This window comes from Mus pahari, chromosome 19, assembly GCF_900095145.1.
Source record: "Mus pahari chromosome 19, PAHARI_EIJ_v1.1, whole genome shotgun sequence".
Classification (NCBI taxonomy): Eukaryota; Metazoa; Chordata; class Mammalia; order Rodentia; family Muridae; genus Mus; species Mus pahari.
The window spans coordinates 3,081,147-3,097,291 of NC_034608.1; the positions used below are offsets into that span (position 1 = coordinate 3,081,147).

General features: G+C 51.2%; 1 protein-coding gene across 4 annotated transcripts in view; it reads right to left on the bottom strand.

The window, feature by feature from the left end:
* Positions 1 to 14,820, bottom strand: part of Znf787 (zinc finger protein 787) — a 24,998-nt gene extending 10,178 nt beyond the window's left edge. Inside the window, exons 1-3 of one of the 4 annotated variants that reach the window (XM_029532104.1) lie at positions 14,653 to 14,820; positions 3,542 to 3,644; positions 1,824 to 1,912 (exon numbers count right to left, since the gene is read on the bottom strand). In XM_029532104.1, coding sequence (XP_029387964.1) covers positions 1,824 to 1,902 — 79 coding nt within the window. In that variant the 5' untranslated portion in view covers positions 1,903 to 1,912; positions 3,542 to 3,644; positions 14,653 to 14,820. Of the gene's footprint in view, positions 1 to 1,823; positions 1,913 to 3,541; positions 3,645 to 13,621; positions 14,275 to 14,652 lie in introns of those variants that run through there. The other 3 variants (XM_029532103.1, XM_021219363.2, XM_029532105.1) reach the window with 3 other exon arrangements.
* Between the last annotated feature and the right edge of the window lie 1,325 nt (positions 14,821 to 16,145).

Below are 16,145 nucleotides of genomic sequence, written 5' to 3' on the forward strand. Positions count from 1 at the left end.
AGAGAGAGAGAGAGAGAGAGAGAGAGAGAGAGAGAGAGAGAGAGAGAGGGTTTAAAAATATAAAAAAATGGAAAGAAATCAAACTAGGCCCAAGCTAGCAAACATGCATTTATTTCCCCCTGTCCTCGACTGTGGATGTGCTGTAACTAGCTGTTTCGAGCCCCTGACCTTGTGACTTCACAGCATGATGAACCTGGAATTAAAAGTTCAGATAAGCCCCTTCTCCCCTAAGTCATTTTATGTTGTTATTTTAGCACGGCAACAGACAGGAAACTAGGACATCCGTGTGGGGCAGTGGACGATGGTAGGAAACTTAGTAAGGGCGAGTGGGTTAAGAAACCCCAACACCTCACACCCGAGGACAGGAGGTGTCTCGCCTACTCCCGACCAGACTCCTGGCCCGGAACAGGTGACCACAACTCCCCACATAAAGAACATGACTGCTGGTCACGTAACACAGAACCCAGAGATCTCCATGCTAGTGAGGTATCTAGATGGGTTCTGAAGGTTTAGTCAGTAAGCTTCTCTTCTAGGGCACTCCTTCCTGCAAAAGCCACTGTCTCTGGTCCACCCTGAGAAGTTGTACACACCTATTCTCCACGATGAACAGTTTACAATCAAGGACTGTCTCTCTCATGAAGAACCGTCATGCAGGCTGTGGGGAAGCCTATGTCCCAAGTCTCCCACAGAAGGGCCCTCAGCACTCCTGGGCATTCGAGCTAAGCCAGAGTTATCACACACACACCCCAATCCCTAGTCCCGGGCTTGTCTTTGCAGGCCTGGGGCGTGGGGGACACGGGCAGCACTTCATTCTGACCCCTGCCTCCTCAGTCTTGGCCTGCCTGGTTTCTCATCCTGGCTGGGATGCCCATCTTAGCTGCATTCTCTCACCGAGGAGTGCATCAGCACTTCCCACAAGCCCAACACCTGATGGCAGCGGGGAGGGTAAAATGCAGCACAGCCCTCTGGGTTTCACCTGCCCAAGTAGAGTTCTCACACCCTGGCGGTGAGACCGAAGTGGAACCTCAAGTCAGCATGAGGTTCGAGTTGTCAGGATTGTACCAAACTTTTATTGCAACCCCACACAAATGGGTATGTGGCAGTGTACAGGTGGAGGTGACAACAACCTTGGGTCATGACAGCAAGGTCTAAGGAACACTGAAGCAATGTGTTGTAAGCACCAATTTATTAACATGGAGAAAGCCAATGTCATCTGCTCCAGGTGTCAGACACACAACTTGGCCCACTGTGCCTTCTCATGAGCTTTCTTGTCATCAGGCTGGAATCACCAGGGAGAGGAAGGAGGGTATTGGTGAGCCAGGATGGGTCTTACCCAAAAAACCTAGGCTCCACGTAACCCACAAGTGAGTTTTTCAACCCAATAATGCTTTATTAAACAAACAGAACACATGTTGCCAAGGCTTAAAAGAATAATTTCATATTCAGCCCAGCCCACCCTTCCCCAATCTTACCATGTGACCTCAGATTCCCCTTCCCAGACCTTCCCTCATTCGTTCTAACTTCCAGACCCTGGGTTTGGAGGCAGACATGGTACTCTTGGAACTAGAGCAGGAAATGAGCCACAAAGGGTGCTCAACAACAGCTAGCTGCGGATATGACACAAAAGGTGGCTCCAGGATCTGGGTGGTCTATTAAAAGGACCCTTGGGGACCTGAACACCAGCCTCTCATTCTAAGCTGGGAGTGCTGGGCTCTTGGAGGGCAAGGGGCAGGAATCCAAGCACCCCAGAGTCACAAAGGATGGTTCCCCGGCCTGGTGGGAAAGCAGTGGGGCTGGTTGAGGGACCACCGAGGCCACCTCACCTGGGTTCTCATGACTGGCCATCTGCTGGTCCTCGGAATCCAGTGGCCCCGGAGACCAAGCTTCTTCCCGAAGCTCCATGTCTGGGTCCCTGTTGAAAAGGTACAAGACAGGAAGAAAGGGATTACAGGTGCTGAACAGAACAAAGAACTCACCAAAGCAGGGGTCACCCAGCAGACAGGAGCCTGCACCGAGACAGTGGTGGCTCAAGCTGCGGCACCCCAGACTCAAGATATAGTTTAGCCCCCATTTGCTACACAGGCCAGAGCCACCCTCCCAGATCCCTGCCCAGCTCCCCCCAGCTGGAAACAGGCAGAACAACTCCATGACTCAGTTTCCTCATGGACAAAGTGGAGGACAGAGGTGCATGGGGTTTCAGTTACCATGCAGATGTGACACTTGCTGGAAGAGGCCCACATGCCTTTACAGGCCCACATGCTATAAAACTAAAGGACTCCTTACAATGAGGACCCTCAAGTACAACTGGGAGAGCAGTGTCAGAAGACTGTCTATTTCTACATCAAAATACGAGCAACAAAAAGAAATTTCAAGGGCCAGGTATGGTGGTGCATGCCTTTAAATCCCAGCACTTGGGAAGCAGAGGCCGGGTGATCTCTTTGAGTTCTAGGCCAGCCTGGTCTACAAAATGAGTCCAGAACAGCCAAAGGCTGTGTTACACAGAGAAGCCCTGTTTCGAACCTCCACCCCTCACACCCCAGAAAAAGAATTTCAGACACAGAAAGCCTAAACCTCCTGTATCAGGCATTGTGGACCGGTTTGCTGCTGAAATGTATACCCTAAGCCAACTGCAGGCAGTGGCTGATCAGGGCAAGCCTGATCCACAATAGTAACTAATATAAGGGGGTCTTCTAGGCCAGCCACTGGAAAGCCTGGGCCAGGTCCAGCCCTCAGGAACTCCCTGAACCACAGGCTCCCTACCAGCCCAGCCACCTGGGTCCCCTCAGCTGTGTTCCTCCTGGCTCCTGAGAGTCTATAAGCATGTGATGACAGCTGTCCCTGCCAGACTATGTTTGAGGTGAGAGTCATCTCCTCAAAAGGCCTGTCTACTCACCCTTTACCCTCCTCAATTCTAGTGCCCCTTCATGTTGTACCAAGTTAGTCTGTCTTCAGACATCTATTCCTAGGCCAGCACTACCCATGGCCAGGCAGCCCAAGTGTTCCAGAGAACAATGGTATGAATGAAAACACAGAAGAATGAAACTGGGCCAAGGAGAAGCTTAAAAGACAAAACTCGATGAATCCCAGTTCTTGGTCCTGCCCCAAGAACCACACAAAAATAACAAACAGACCAAAGTAGTCTCTAGTGCTGCAGCCAGGTCTGAACAGCTCTGTGAATGTGCACAAGGTGGCTATGTGGCACAAGAGCTGCATGCAAAGGCTTATGGAACTGCCACATGAGTATCTCTCCAGAGCTACTGGGAGAGAAAACAGCAAGATTTAAAGGGGAAAACTAGGAGGCTGGACAAATGTCAGCAAACCACAACGACCATGTGAATGTGTTGGAGTTGGAGGGGCAGGGGCAGATAAGGCAGCCATGGGTCATAAGGGTATGACACCAATAGGGTCCTCCTGTTCATATAAGTGGAGTCTCTTCCATTCTATTCATTTTCCTCATCTGACAACCTTAAGAACTATACAACAGAACACACAGTTGAGTGGGCAGAAGCTGACAAAATGGCAGAACCCCACCAGAACATACCACCAGGCAAGGGATGATTTCAGCTCAAGGTCTGTGGAGACAGGAATGACTCCCTTTTCTTCCTGAGAGCCAAAGCATAGCTTCCTCTTGAGACACGGCCTCCCTGTTCCAGGGGAATAAACTATCTTATCAGAGACAAGCGTCAAGGGCAAGGGACCTCTGCACAAACAATCTTCCCCATCCACACTCCATAAAAACTCTAGTCACCAGCACAGAACAAACACCAGGCCCAATGACCCACAGGGGCCTTGCTTTCACATGATACCTACACATGTAAGGAGACACCTCAACTTTCTTCTAGTCAATCTGCTTTATGTCAGCTTTTTTTCTCAGACACAGCAGTGAACTCTTCGGTCTCCCCTACATAAAACCCAACACTTCCAGGCCCCCAGGTGGCACACCATGAACATCAAAACTCCAAAGGAAGCTAGATGTAGTGGTGCACACCTGATAATCCCAGCACCCGAGTAGAGGCAAGAGGCTCAGAAGTTTCAGGCACCTCCGCTACATAATGAGTCCAAAACCACTGGGTTACATGAGATCTTGGGTCTTGTCTTTTTTTTTTTTTTTTCCAGGCAGGGTTTCTCTGTGTAGCCCTGGATGTCCTGGGATTCACTCTGTAGACCAGGCTGGCCTTGAATTCAGAAATCCGCCTGCCTCTGCCTCCCAAGTGCTAGGACTAAAGGTGTGCGCCACCACTGCCCAGCAAGATCTTGTCTTAAAAGTGAAACAAAAGAGAACTCCACAAAGAGAACTTGCAAGTACACTGGGAAAATGTCACATGGCACTGTCGCTCTGGAAAACAGGCATTTCTCAAGTGGTAAGCAGTTACCAAGTAACCTTATAGTTCCATTCTTGGCATACACCCAAAGAAAACACCCATCTGCACAACATCATGAGTGGACAGGCATGCAGTGTTATGTGTATGGCAGCTAAAAAGCAGACACCAAATGCTAGAAAAAGAAATAAGATCTAAGCCTATTATTCCATGTGCATGGACTTCCCAAGGTCATTAAGTCCAGAACAACATGGTTGCATGAAATGCCAAAAGTCACTAAGCCAGGAGTCACATGGTGTATAGCTCCATGTGCATAAACTGCCTAACATCACAGAGCCCAGGGTCACCAGGAATAGGTTTCTGTGTATGAACTGCCCAGGATCACTAAGCTTAGGATCAAATACCCAGTCGCATGGTATAAGATTCTGTGTGAGTGGTCTACTCAAGGTCACTAAGACCAGGGTCACATGGTGTTAGAGTCCATGGGTATGGACTCTCTAGACAAGTCCACAGACAAGCAGACTACTGAGTGGCTGCAGTTGGAGGACACAAGTGGCAGTGACCATGAAGAGGATGGGCTTCCTGACAGGTAATGGAAACATTCAGGACTTGACAGCAGTGATTGCTATGCAACTCTGAATATATTAACCTAGCACCCAACTCTGTGCTCGCTTTAAAGCAACATAGCTTCAGGTGTTGCAGAGGTGGCATATACTTTTAATCCCAGCATTAGGGAGGCAGAGGCAGGTAAATCTGAGTTCAAGGCCAGCCTAGTCTATGGAGTGGGTTCCAGAGTAGCCAGAGCTGTAACACAAAGAACTCTGGGGGGGGGGGGGGATAATAATAAAACAAACACCAGCACATTTTCAGCACACAAATACCTTTAATAGAAAGTAAACTTAAGTATACAAGTACCTAAGTGGGGGAAGGAAGGACAGGACTTGAGCTGCAGGTACTGCTAGGAGTCAAAGAGGAGGTGGAAGAGAGGGTTGGCCTGTGAAAGGTGGTTGCTAAGTGATACAGTGCTCTCATTTTAAAAAGCTCAAGCAGCTGGGAATTCCCAGCTCCATCCAACTTCCTACAGGAAGGAGGCTGGCGGGAGGGGGGTGAGTGGCCTGTCTGTAGTCCACTCACCTCACCCCTGCAGAATGTCTTCAGTGGTCAGAGGAGGGCAGCCTCTCCCAAAAACCAGGAAGCCTTACTATACTAACTAGGCAGTAAAACAACCCCCAAGGAAACTGATGCCCCAAAGACGGCTGGCAGGGTTACAGGCACGGATGCAGAGCCTAACCTATGATTGCTGGAAAAGGTTTGCTAGCCTGACCAAATTCTTCCTACTGACACCATGGTGTCTCCCTTCAAATGGTCACATTTCAAATGTTCTGAGTCACGTATATGAATGACAATTTAGGTATGCACTATCTGGCTGATTATAGGAAAAGTTTAGTTGACTTCTAATGTCAATGAGCAAGAAACGAAAAAATAAGGGCAGCGTTCAAAGCCAAGGCTAAGGGAGTCATGAGGAAGCCATGGGTGGGGAGCACAGCCAACAGCAGGCAGCCTAGCTTATCTACAGGCCATGTGCTGCTGCTGTTGATTATTGGATACGTTCCTCTGAACCAGGGGAGCACACAAGTCCACTCACTACACTGGTGGGTCCAGGATACAGAAGGGTTGACTCCTATCCCATGGGTCAAATACCATATAAAATGTCCTCAAAGGGGCTGGGGAGATGAAAAACTCAGCCTGAAAAGGCCTGTCACACAGCAGAAAGCCTGAAGTTCAGTCCCCAGCACCCATGTAGAAGCTGGATATGGCAGAACACCATATCCCACTGCTGGGGAGTGGAGACACAGTGTTTCCTGGGGCTTGGTGACCAGGCAGTCTAGCAAAATGGGGAGCTTCAAGTACAGTCAACGATAGTTTTAAAAATGAAAAAATACCTGGGAAAGACTTGCCATCAATGTCTCCACAAACACACAAAGTGTCCTGAAAATTTTAACTTCAGAAACGGTAGGCATTCTGTTCCTCCTGCCTTGTTGCATCATAACCTTTTGCTTTGCCCCAGGCCCCTGCCAACAAACTGACAAAGAAGTACAGCAGGTCACACAACACAGGAACCTGGGTTTATCTGTGGGGTAGAGGCAGATCTTCAACAAGCCTCAAAGGTGATCCTCTTATGTCTGTCTCCTCTGGGTAGCAGAGCTGTAGGACCGTCTAGGTGGCTGTCTAAAGCAGGACAGAGCTAACAACGCCTGGCTGACTTAAGCAAACAAGCTGAGAGCCTGCCTGATACCAGACAGAGGCACACCTCTCTTCACCTGGAAAATCCCAGCCTGGAAGCTCAACCCATGCTACCACAGCTGCACTGTGACCCTGAGCTTACAAAAGCTCTTAAGGGGGCAGGGCGGTGGTGGTGCACGCCTTTAATCCCAACACTTGGGAGGCAGAGGCAGGTGGATTCCTGAGTTCGAGGCCAGCCTGGTCTGCAAAGTGAGTTCCAGGACAGCCAGGGCTATACAGAGAAACCCTGTCTCGAGGGGGAAAAAAAAAGCTCTTAAGGCCTCAGCTGTATCCTGAAAGGACAGATGTTTCACAGTGCTGTGGGAAGCCTCCAGTGGAAGCAAGCTTATGGGGATGAATCAGGGATTTGTACTCTTGCAAAGGGCTCAAAAAGGATACCCAGTCTTCCCATGTACTCATCCACCCATTCTTTGTTTTTTTTTTTTTTTAAAGATTTATTTATTTATTATATGTGCGTACACTGTTGCTGACTTCAGACACTCCGTAAGAGGGCATCAGATTCCTTACAGATGGTTGTGAGCCACCATGTGGTTGCTGGGATTTGAACTCAGGACCTTTGGAAGAGCAGTCGGTGCTCTTAACCGCTGAGCCATCTCACCAGCCCCTCATCCACCCATTCTTAAACTACTGGCCCTCTTGTTCAAGTTCTTGAAGTGTGGGGCCGACTCAAGATCTCACAGCAAGGGGAACAGATGTTATATCTGCAGGGGAGGCACAGAGGGACCAGGTAATCTTAGGAGCCACAACCCAGCTCTGTAGTTTCATGACAGCTCCACAGAGAAGGGCCCCATCCTGAGCACAAGAAAACTCCCAAGATGTGCAAGGCTGTTCGGTGGCAGAGCTCACACCTGGCATGTGGCCGACAGAGACCCTAGGTTTGGTTTTCTAGGCTCAGACTCCAGAACACCTGCAGAAATGAAACCCAGTCCAGGCAGCAGGGTGCTAGGCACCTCTGAACAGGAGGCCTGCAGGTGCATCCCACCCTCTCCTATCCTCCTCCTCTCCCTTCTCAGCCAGCACCTCCAGCCTCTACAGATGTTCACCCTGCTCTGACCTCCGCCTTGCAGAGGTAAAAGGAAGGGCACCCTCCCTCAGCCCCCACCCGTCCCAACAGGGCCCTTAAGCAATCCAATTAGCACATGGATCTGACAGAGCTATTACGCCCAGACAAATTATTGTTATTATTGTTGTTATTAGGTCCCACCCACCCCCCTCTGGATGCCTGCCCACCAATTAACCCCTTGCTTTCTTCTGCTGCCAATCTTGCTTCCTCTTCCCCCTGCCTGCTGGGCCTGGGTGCAGAAGCAGCCCCTCCTGCCCCTCAGCCTCTCACACTCACTTGCTTCCGTCTTGCAGCCTGGTCTGCCTCACTCCTCTCCTCCCACCCACCAGCAGGCAGGAGTGGTGACATGCCAATGCATCTCCTTCCTTACCAACCAGTCATCTCCAGGCCACCTGTTCTCTACTGGTTCTCACTAACAAACAACATCTCTGACTTCAATGTCACCAAGACCCATCTACTTCTGAGTCTCAAGCACCCTCTACCCACACCTACATCCCTGGTTCACCAGCAAGGACTTCATCTCCCTCTTCCTCAAAGGCCCCAACCAAGCCATGGCCTCCTCTGTTCTCTTTCCTCTCTCCATGTGCCCACCCCAAGACCTGCTTCTGTGTGCCTCCCCTCACTGGCACCCCAGTTCTGGATCTAAACTAAGCCTCTCAAGACCCATCTCCACTCCATGACCTTAATCTTTGTAATAAAAATTACTCAGTTCAAATAACGCAAATAAAACCCTGAGCAAACAAGCTGCAGCAGATGGCTCAGTGGCTGCACAAGCCTGAGGACCAAGTCCAGAGCTGCAACCCCAGGACCAGGAGGAGGAACAGCCAGGCCTGTTTGGGGAGGGGAGCTTGTAAGGCCAACTAAATAATCTACCCAAAAGGGTGAGCTTCAGGCTCAATAAAACCCCCCATCTCAAAAAACAGGGTAAAGAGGCTGAAGAGACGCTCCGTGAAGAAGAACCTAGGTTTGGTTCTCAGCACCCACATGGCAGCTCACAACTGCCTGAAACTCCAGTTCCAGACAGAGGATCCAATGCCCTCTTCTGGCCTCAAGTACTTGCATACACATGGCACACATAAGCAAGTACATATCATACATGTCAAGTAGGTGAGTAAATAAATATTTAAAATATAGAAGTGACTGAAGTCAACCTACACATGTGCTCACACTCATACGAATGAGCACAAACACAGACCGTACACAAATCCCACCCGGGCAAAAGATCTGAATAGCCTTTTCTTTAAAGACATCCAGACGGCCAGTGAGCACACAAAATGATGCTGCCACGGGTAAATTCAAGTAGAAACACAGAGAAGCTCCATACTACAGCTCAGTGTCATGAGAGCGCTGGTGAGGATGGAGAGAAAGAAAGCCTCTGGCTTGGCTGCAGAGGGCAAAGTGGTGCACCTGCTTCAGGAAACACCTGGCTGTCCCTGCAGGTATGCAAACAATCACCCATCAATGCAGCCGGTTAGTAGTCTACACTCTAGAGTAATGGAAGGGGAAAAAATCCTGCCACACGGAACTCCAGATGTGAATGTTCAGGGAAGCTGTAAACCCAAAAGCCCCAAAGAGCCAATACAAATGGCCAACATGTGAAGCACAGCACACGGCCACAAAAACAAACACAAAGTTGAACGAACCTCCAGGCTTTCTGCTTGTAAAGCAAGCCAAATTCAGGAAAACATATACTGCTCAACTCTATGTAAGACACCTAAAATAAGCAAACCCACAGAGCAACCTGTCCATTGAGACCCCTGTGGGGGGGGGGGTCACATTTCAGATATCCCACATATCAGATATTTACCTAACAACTAACTAACAGTAGCAAAGTTAGTTATAAAATAGCCACGAAAATAATTTTTATGGTTGGGGGTCACCACAACATGAGGAACTGTACTAAAGGGTCCAAGCATTAGAAGGTTGAGAATCACTGCCATAGAGAAAATACAATGGCTCCTAGGGCTGGGGCAGGTGGAAATTTTCTAAACTCTCTTGTGACAAACACAAAACACAGTGAACATGGTAAAAGCAATCAAATTGTGCTTTTAGTGGGTGAATTTATATTATGGAAGGGATCCCCTAATTCAGTAAAACTGCCATGGGCAAGAAACACTATCATGCCTAAACAAGCCCCATCACACACCCCACTAGCCATAAAACCAAAATTCATACCCGATCTCTAAAGACCCCAGTGTGGCCTTGGTTTTACATACTCCCATCTTCCAGACCCCCAATATCACTATCTACCCCCATTCCCCTCTGAAGAATCCTGCCCCTGACTTTCTAGCTGCCTGCTCCTCCTCCCCCTCAAGGGCTGACTCAAGTATTTCCTCTTCCTGTGCCCAGGACCCACCTCCTATCACATGCCAGCTTTGTACTATCTCTATCATCTTTCGATTTCCTTCTGGGATCTCCGAGGGCAACCGTTAAGGGTACTTACCATTCCAGAACATGTTACACAAATAGCAGCCCCACTGTCCTGATGTCCTTCACTAGGATGCTCCTTAGAGCAACCACTCTGCTTTCCCTAGCAGATCCCTTCTGCCTTCCCTTGTCTGTGTGTGGCCTTTCAACTCCCTCTTTAACTAAGTCCTACATCCAGCACCAGACCAAAGCTGAGCCTTCCTCTCCTCAGTCCTCAGGCAAGACCTCACCACTCAGCAGATGCATCCCAGTGTTCGCCATCACTGGGCTCTTAGACTTGTTCCACAAGGATGAGCTTGTAGGGACTGCTCCATCTCACCCAGTTTTGGTAGTCACACTTTGAGACTATCATCTGCACCCATCCATATCTGAGGCTGTATTTAGACATGTCATGGAGCCACTTCCTGGCCCTCCCGGTCTCTCCTCCAGTGTTTTTGGTGGATGGTAACCTCTGACTCCTAACTGGTCAGCACCCACTTCCTGTGGACTCGATGGTCACTGTCAACCAAGGCTAGCAAGGCCTGTTTGGCAAGGACGTGAAGTAAACATGGTCAGGACAGAGAAAAGCCTTGGCCCCCACCTAGCCCAGGAGAGCCTTCTAGATTCTTAATCCACTGTGAAGCTGCGGCACACCTGGCACTCAGCTAGAGCAGCCCCTGAGGAGCACCCTGCTCCCTCCTGGCCAAACACAGCCAGGAAGCAGAAGCCAAGCAAACCTGGATCCGAGCACTAGCTCTCAGCCTCAAATATGTCTGCACACCTTCACACTCACTCCTGAGCACCTCAATTCTTTTTTGTTTTTTAACCTCCCCTGCCCAGCACTTTAATTCTTAACCAATGGAAAGTAACTGAAAACTGCCAAAGCAAAACCCTCTCCAAGAGTACACTGTGCATGCTGGATGATTACAATGTCCCTAAGGATTTATTGATAACCACAAGCTAACCCAAGATGGGGATAGAATGGGATTACAACAATATCCAACCCAAAACCTGGGGTTAGTGGAAGGGGCATCAAGGAAAGGTGCCTCCTGCTCAACTTTTCTGTGAACCTAAAACCCTCGAAAAACACTACATTACATTTTGCATTACAGGGCTATCTCAGACCCAACCTCTGGGCTGAGCTGTTTTCTAGGTGTGTAGATATACCTGGCCTTATACCTCTCTAGATCTGCTGAGGTAACATGCCCACGTGCCAAGGCCCAGTATCTAAAGTGCCTCCCTTGGGAAGCCTTCCCAACTCCTCCCTTCCCTCTGCTGCAGCTGTCTTCCGTAGCCAACAGTACAGATCACATTCACCAAGCACAGATTAAACCCCAAGCTGTGAGGTACACTGTACTATAAGCTCATAAGCTTAGATCCTGAGCCCCTGAACTGCAGGGAGAGAGGTCACAGGACAATCCCTACAGGCAAGCTGACAGGGTAAGAACCTACCCCACTGATGACCAACCATGTGACCTAGCCAAGGTGTCTCACCTCACCCCAAGCCAGTAGTAAATCGTGACACATGTCCAGTATTGAACAAGAAACCTGAGGCAGGCACCTTCAATTCGATTCGATTCGATTCAATTCTAGGAAGCATTTCTTACATACTATCACTGCTATACCTGTTTCAGAGATGAAAAACCCAAGGGCTAGACAGCTGAGGGGCTAATACAAAGTCATACAGCCACAGAGCAAACTCCGTCAAACTTGGGTAGGCCAGACTTCCTCTCTGGACACCGGCACTTGCTCCCAATTAACATCTGCTTCTGTTGGCTGGGCTTAAGCTCCTATGGGTTTCCCTCCCACACACATCACAAGGAATTTCCAGAAGACTGAGTCCTCAAAGGAGGGCAGGAACTATACTCTGCCCCCACCAACTGATCCTGCACACCAACCCAAACCTATGCTCTCAGCAGCCTCGCCCTTAGCTTTGAGGCTGAGATTTTACCTGATGAGCACCTGGTCCCCAGCATTAGCTCCTGTAAGGCACGCAGGCACTCCCCACCAGGCACAGGAGAGGAGCCCAAGGCTGAGACAGAATAGGAAAAGCACGGTGGCAACAGGGTCACCCAGCCCACTTGGACAGGGGCTAGGATCCACCTCAAGGTCATAAAAGCTCAGCTTCCACTGGCTAGTGAGGCCTCCACTACAGCTGGCACAGATCTCATCTCCCTACCCATTCCAGCCACCAGTATTAATCCTCTCCGTTTATCCTACTATAGGTCTCCTATAATGCGGCCAGGTCTCAAGAGTCTTCAGCCAGCAGCCCTGTACGCAGTCTCCTAACATTTTAACCCAGAATAGGGAACCAGGAACCCAACCCAATGGCTAGCACTTAAGAATAGGGCTGTAACCCCAGGTCCAGCATGCCCAAAAGAACTGTTCCAACAGAAGGGGCGGCACTACAATCACGAACCTCCATATACTGTATCCTGAAGCTACTTTAGGGCCTAGGGCACACAAGTACCAGCAAGTATCTGTCCTATCTGGCCAAAACTCGGAGGTGACCACTTCTGTCCCAGGGCCTCAAGAGAACCCTGCAGTCAGTGCCTGCCCACCTCTCAAAGCAAGTCATCAAATGTTCAGTCTCTTCTAAATATGGAGGCCCAACACCTGGCACATTCCTAGTTCGACAGAGGATGACAATGTGGTTTTGGAAAGTCTGTGAAGTGTGTCTGGGCACCCACAAGAGCTATGGGTGCCCATTAGTGACTACATAGTTACTGATGGCCCTGAGCTATACATTCTGCCATCTCCCATAAGTCTCGGGGTCCCCTTGTCCAAGACTCAGCACCCATGTCCTGTAGGGCCTAGAACTCTCAGGGACACTGGCATATCTCCCTATTGTCCTGAGCTACTGCAAAACGAGAACCACAAGATCCTTCTCAAGTTGGCCAGTGTCACCCACCAGCAGGCCTGGCCCATGGAAACCTTGAGAACAGCCCTCCAACCCACATCCCCACCAGTGCAATTCAATGCCCTGGGGTTAGCGGAGTTTGTAGTCTTGATGGACTGGGCATATTCAGGGAACTGTAATAGTGTAACAATTAAGTAGAATGATGTGGAAACAGCCTGGAAAGGGGGAAGTGACACATCCAAGGTCACAGAACTGTAAACGAGCCAAAACTGGAAATCAGGAGCTGGCTCCAGAGAGTTTTTGAACTTTTGCCTGAAAGCAAAGTATGAAAACCCTTGCTCTGGGTGTATCACTGTTTAACACCTCTATTGTGTCCTCATGAGGAATGGCAGGAAATTTCTTATCTATGGCTGCAGAACTTGGGAAGCTCAAGCAAGGAATTGAGCTTCAGAGCTCGTGGGCAATATTCCCAGTAGCTGCAAATCATTCTTGAATTTCACCATGGGCCAAGCCTGAGGATATACCCTTCTCTGCATGAGATAAACCAAGTCAGAATCTAATGTGAAGGTTCTCTGGGCCATGGCTGCACAGCACTCAGTGACTCCAGAGAAGCAGGAGGGGAAGTTAGCCGCACTTGACCCAAGAGGCTTAAAGCCCACTGGAGCTTACCCCAGAGCAGAGGCCAGGTCTCAGCTAGATCCTCAACAACGCCAAACATGGAGCCTGGGCAATTCAGTACAGCCTAAGGCTGTACTGGGTCAGGCCTCAGCTCCTGCTTTCCATCCCTACTTCTTGTTCATTTTCCTTTCCTGGTGTTAAGACAGGTGTCGGTTCACTCTCCTCCACTCACTTCTTCGTCTGTGGATCACGTTTCCGACTGACCTTTTGCAAGTGCAGGGGCATACATGCCCGGGATTTGGGGGTCACCCTATGACCTACTCTTGTACAGACTGGGGGCGGGGCTCCGCGCTGGACCCAGCCCCGAGTCCGCCCAGGGGGAGGAAGGCAACAGTGCGTCCAGGCGGCCCAGTACGACCCACACGGTGCTGACCTTGGCCTGCTGCTTCCCCTCCCAGGACGTGTTTCCTGCCGCCCGTCTGCACGCGCGGGGGAAATAGATGAATGAGCCTCCCGCCACCTGCATCCCGTAATTACTCGCTGGATCAAAGGCCAGCGCATGGCGCCCGAGGCAGCAACGGGCCAGGCGACTCGATTTGAGGAAGGAGAGGACTTGGGAGAACTAGGGCCGAGACTGGTCATGGGCCGCCGTTTCCGGTCAGCCCAATCCAGGCGGCGGGGTCCCTCCCCCCCCCATCAAGCCTCGCCCCCGCAACAAGTCCCCGGCACTTCCGGCCATGACCGGCTGCAAGTCCAGTCCGGGTGGCCGGGACCCCACCGATCGGGTCACCCAGGTGCCTGCCGGCCCCGCACAGCCGTCGGAGTAGCGCACGCGCATTGTCCCAGGCCGCGGCGCCGATCTCTCCCGCGCGCGCGCGCGCGAATTCCCCGGCCGCGCGCCCGCTCACGCCCACCCCCCCCACCCCACACACACCCCTAACGCGACACGCACGCGCACTAGTCCGCTCTGCCGCGCTCGCCCTCCCGCCTCCCCACCCACCCCCGTCCGAAGCCCAGCTTCCCGACGCGCTCTCATCCCAGCCACTCGGCGCACGCCCCCCTGAGCCCGCGGCCGCCCTCACCTCCGTGGCCCCGGGGCCGTCACGCCGCACTCTTCCTCTCGCCTGCCTCGCGGATGGTGGCAGCGGCGGCAGCGGCGACTCAGACCCTGGGGTCAGGGGGACGGGCGCCCAGGCCGGAAGTGACCTTCCCGGCCGCTTCCGCTCGCGCCTCTCCCTCTCCTCCCCCACCCGGGCCGCCACCGCTACCTCGCCACTCTAGGCAGAGGAGCTCCGGGACCCCTGGCCGCCACCCCCTCCGGCTCTATGGTACGGAAAGGCGCCTCAGGGCGCTACTTCCGGAATTCTCTAGGACCCAGGTCCTCCGTTCTGCTCTATGGCGCCTCGCTCCGAGGGGCTCGGGCCCCGCCCCCTCCCCGGACCGAAGGCTGGGCTCGACCCGTTAGGCGCACACTTCCGGGTGTCGGGGCGGCCCCCAACCCAGCCTCGTCGCTCGCGCCTGCGCGGTGAGTTGCCCGCGGCGACGCTCCCACTACTCCAGTCCTCCTGTCGTCTCTATCATCGTAACCCCTTCCGCCCCGGGGCGCTTCCAGGCCAACGCCGGTCTCCAGAAAAAGATTCGGTTCCCGAGATCTGGAGTTTTTTCCCCCCAAAAATGCAACCTTCCCCGCCGCTTCCGCTCGCGCCTCCGGTGCGGGTTACATTTTGGGACGACCTCATCTTGCAACCGGCCTCAGTTTTGTAGAGAACCAGAGGTCACATTACCTTATTAAGTGACATGGCAAGAATGACCTCGAACCTTCAGAGTCGGGCTCCAAATTAAGTGTTTCTCTATGACTTATTACTCTCCTAGAAGAAAGGTCCATCCCAGTTTGGAGGATGGTGATGATGAAGAAAAGGAATGAAAGGACCCTCTACAGCTATCTGCCTCCAAGGCGCAATTTGAAACTTGAAAGTCAGTAAGTCAAAGTCAGCTTCTCTGAGACAAATGGTATTATCATCATCATGTAACTACGTTTCCAAAAGCAGACGTCAGCTGCTGCTGGTACTTGGACTAAGTAAGGGGTGGACTTTTTTTTTTTTAAGATTTATTTTATTTATATGAGTACACAGTATCTCTCTTCAGATGCACCAGAAGAGTGCATCAGATCCCATTACAGATGGTTGTGAGCCACCATGTGGTTGCTGGGAATTGAACTCAGGAAGAGCAGTCAGTGCTCTTAACCACTGAGCCATCTCGCCAGCCCCATGGATGGACAAACTCCTCCTGCACCAGAGAAAATTCTGTGCAGCCTAAAGAAGCCAAGCCCAGAGGCAAAAAGATTCATGACACCCGAGGACAAGCTAAGAAAATGGAAAGCATAGCCGGATCCTTCGCAAGATGCTCCAGAAGCACCACCCAGTCTTTGCTGCAGGTCTGTTAGAGTGTGTAGAGAGGTAGAAAAGTCAGGAGGAGGCCTGTGCTGAGCCCTGTAATGGAAAATGCCCAAACTGCCTGTAATTCATGTTCAAGCGCTGGACTTCCGTGGTTAGATTAAAGATAAACCAGCCAGGAC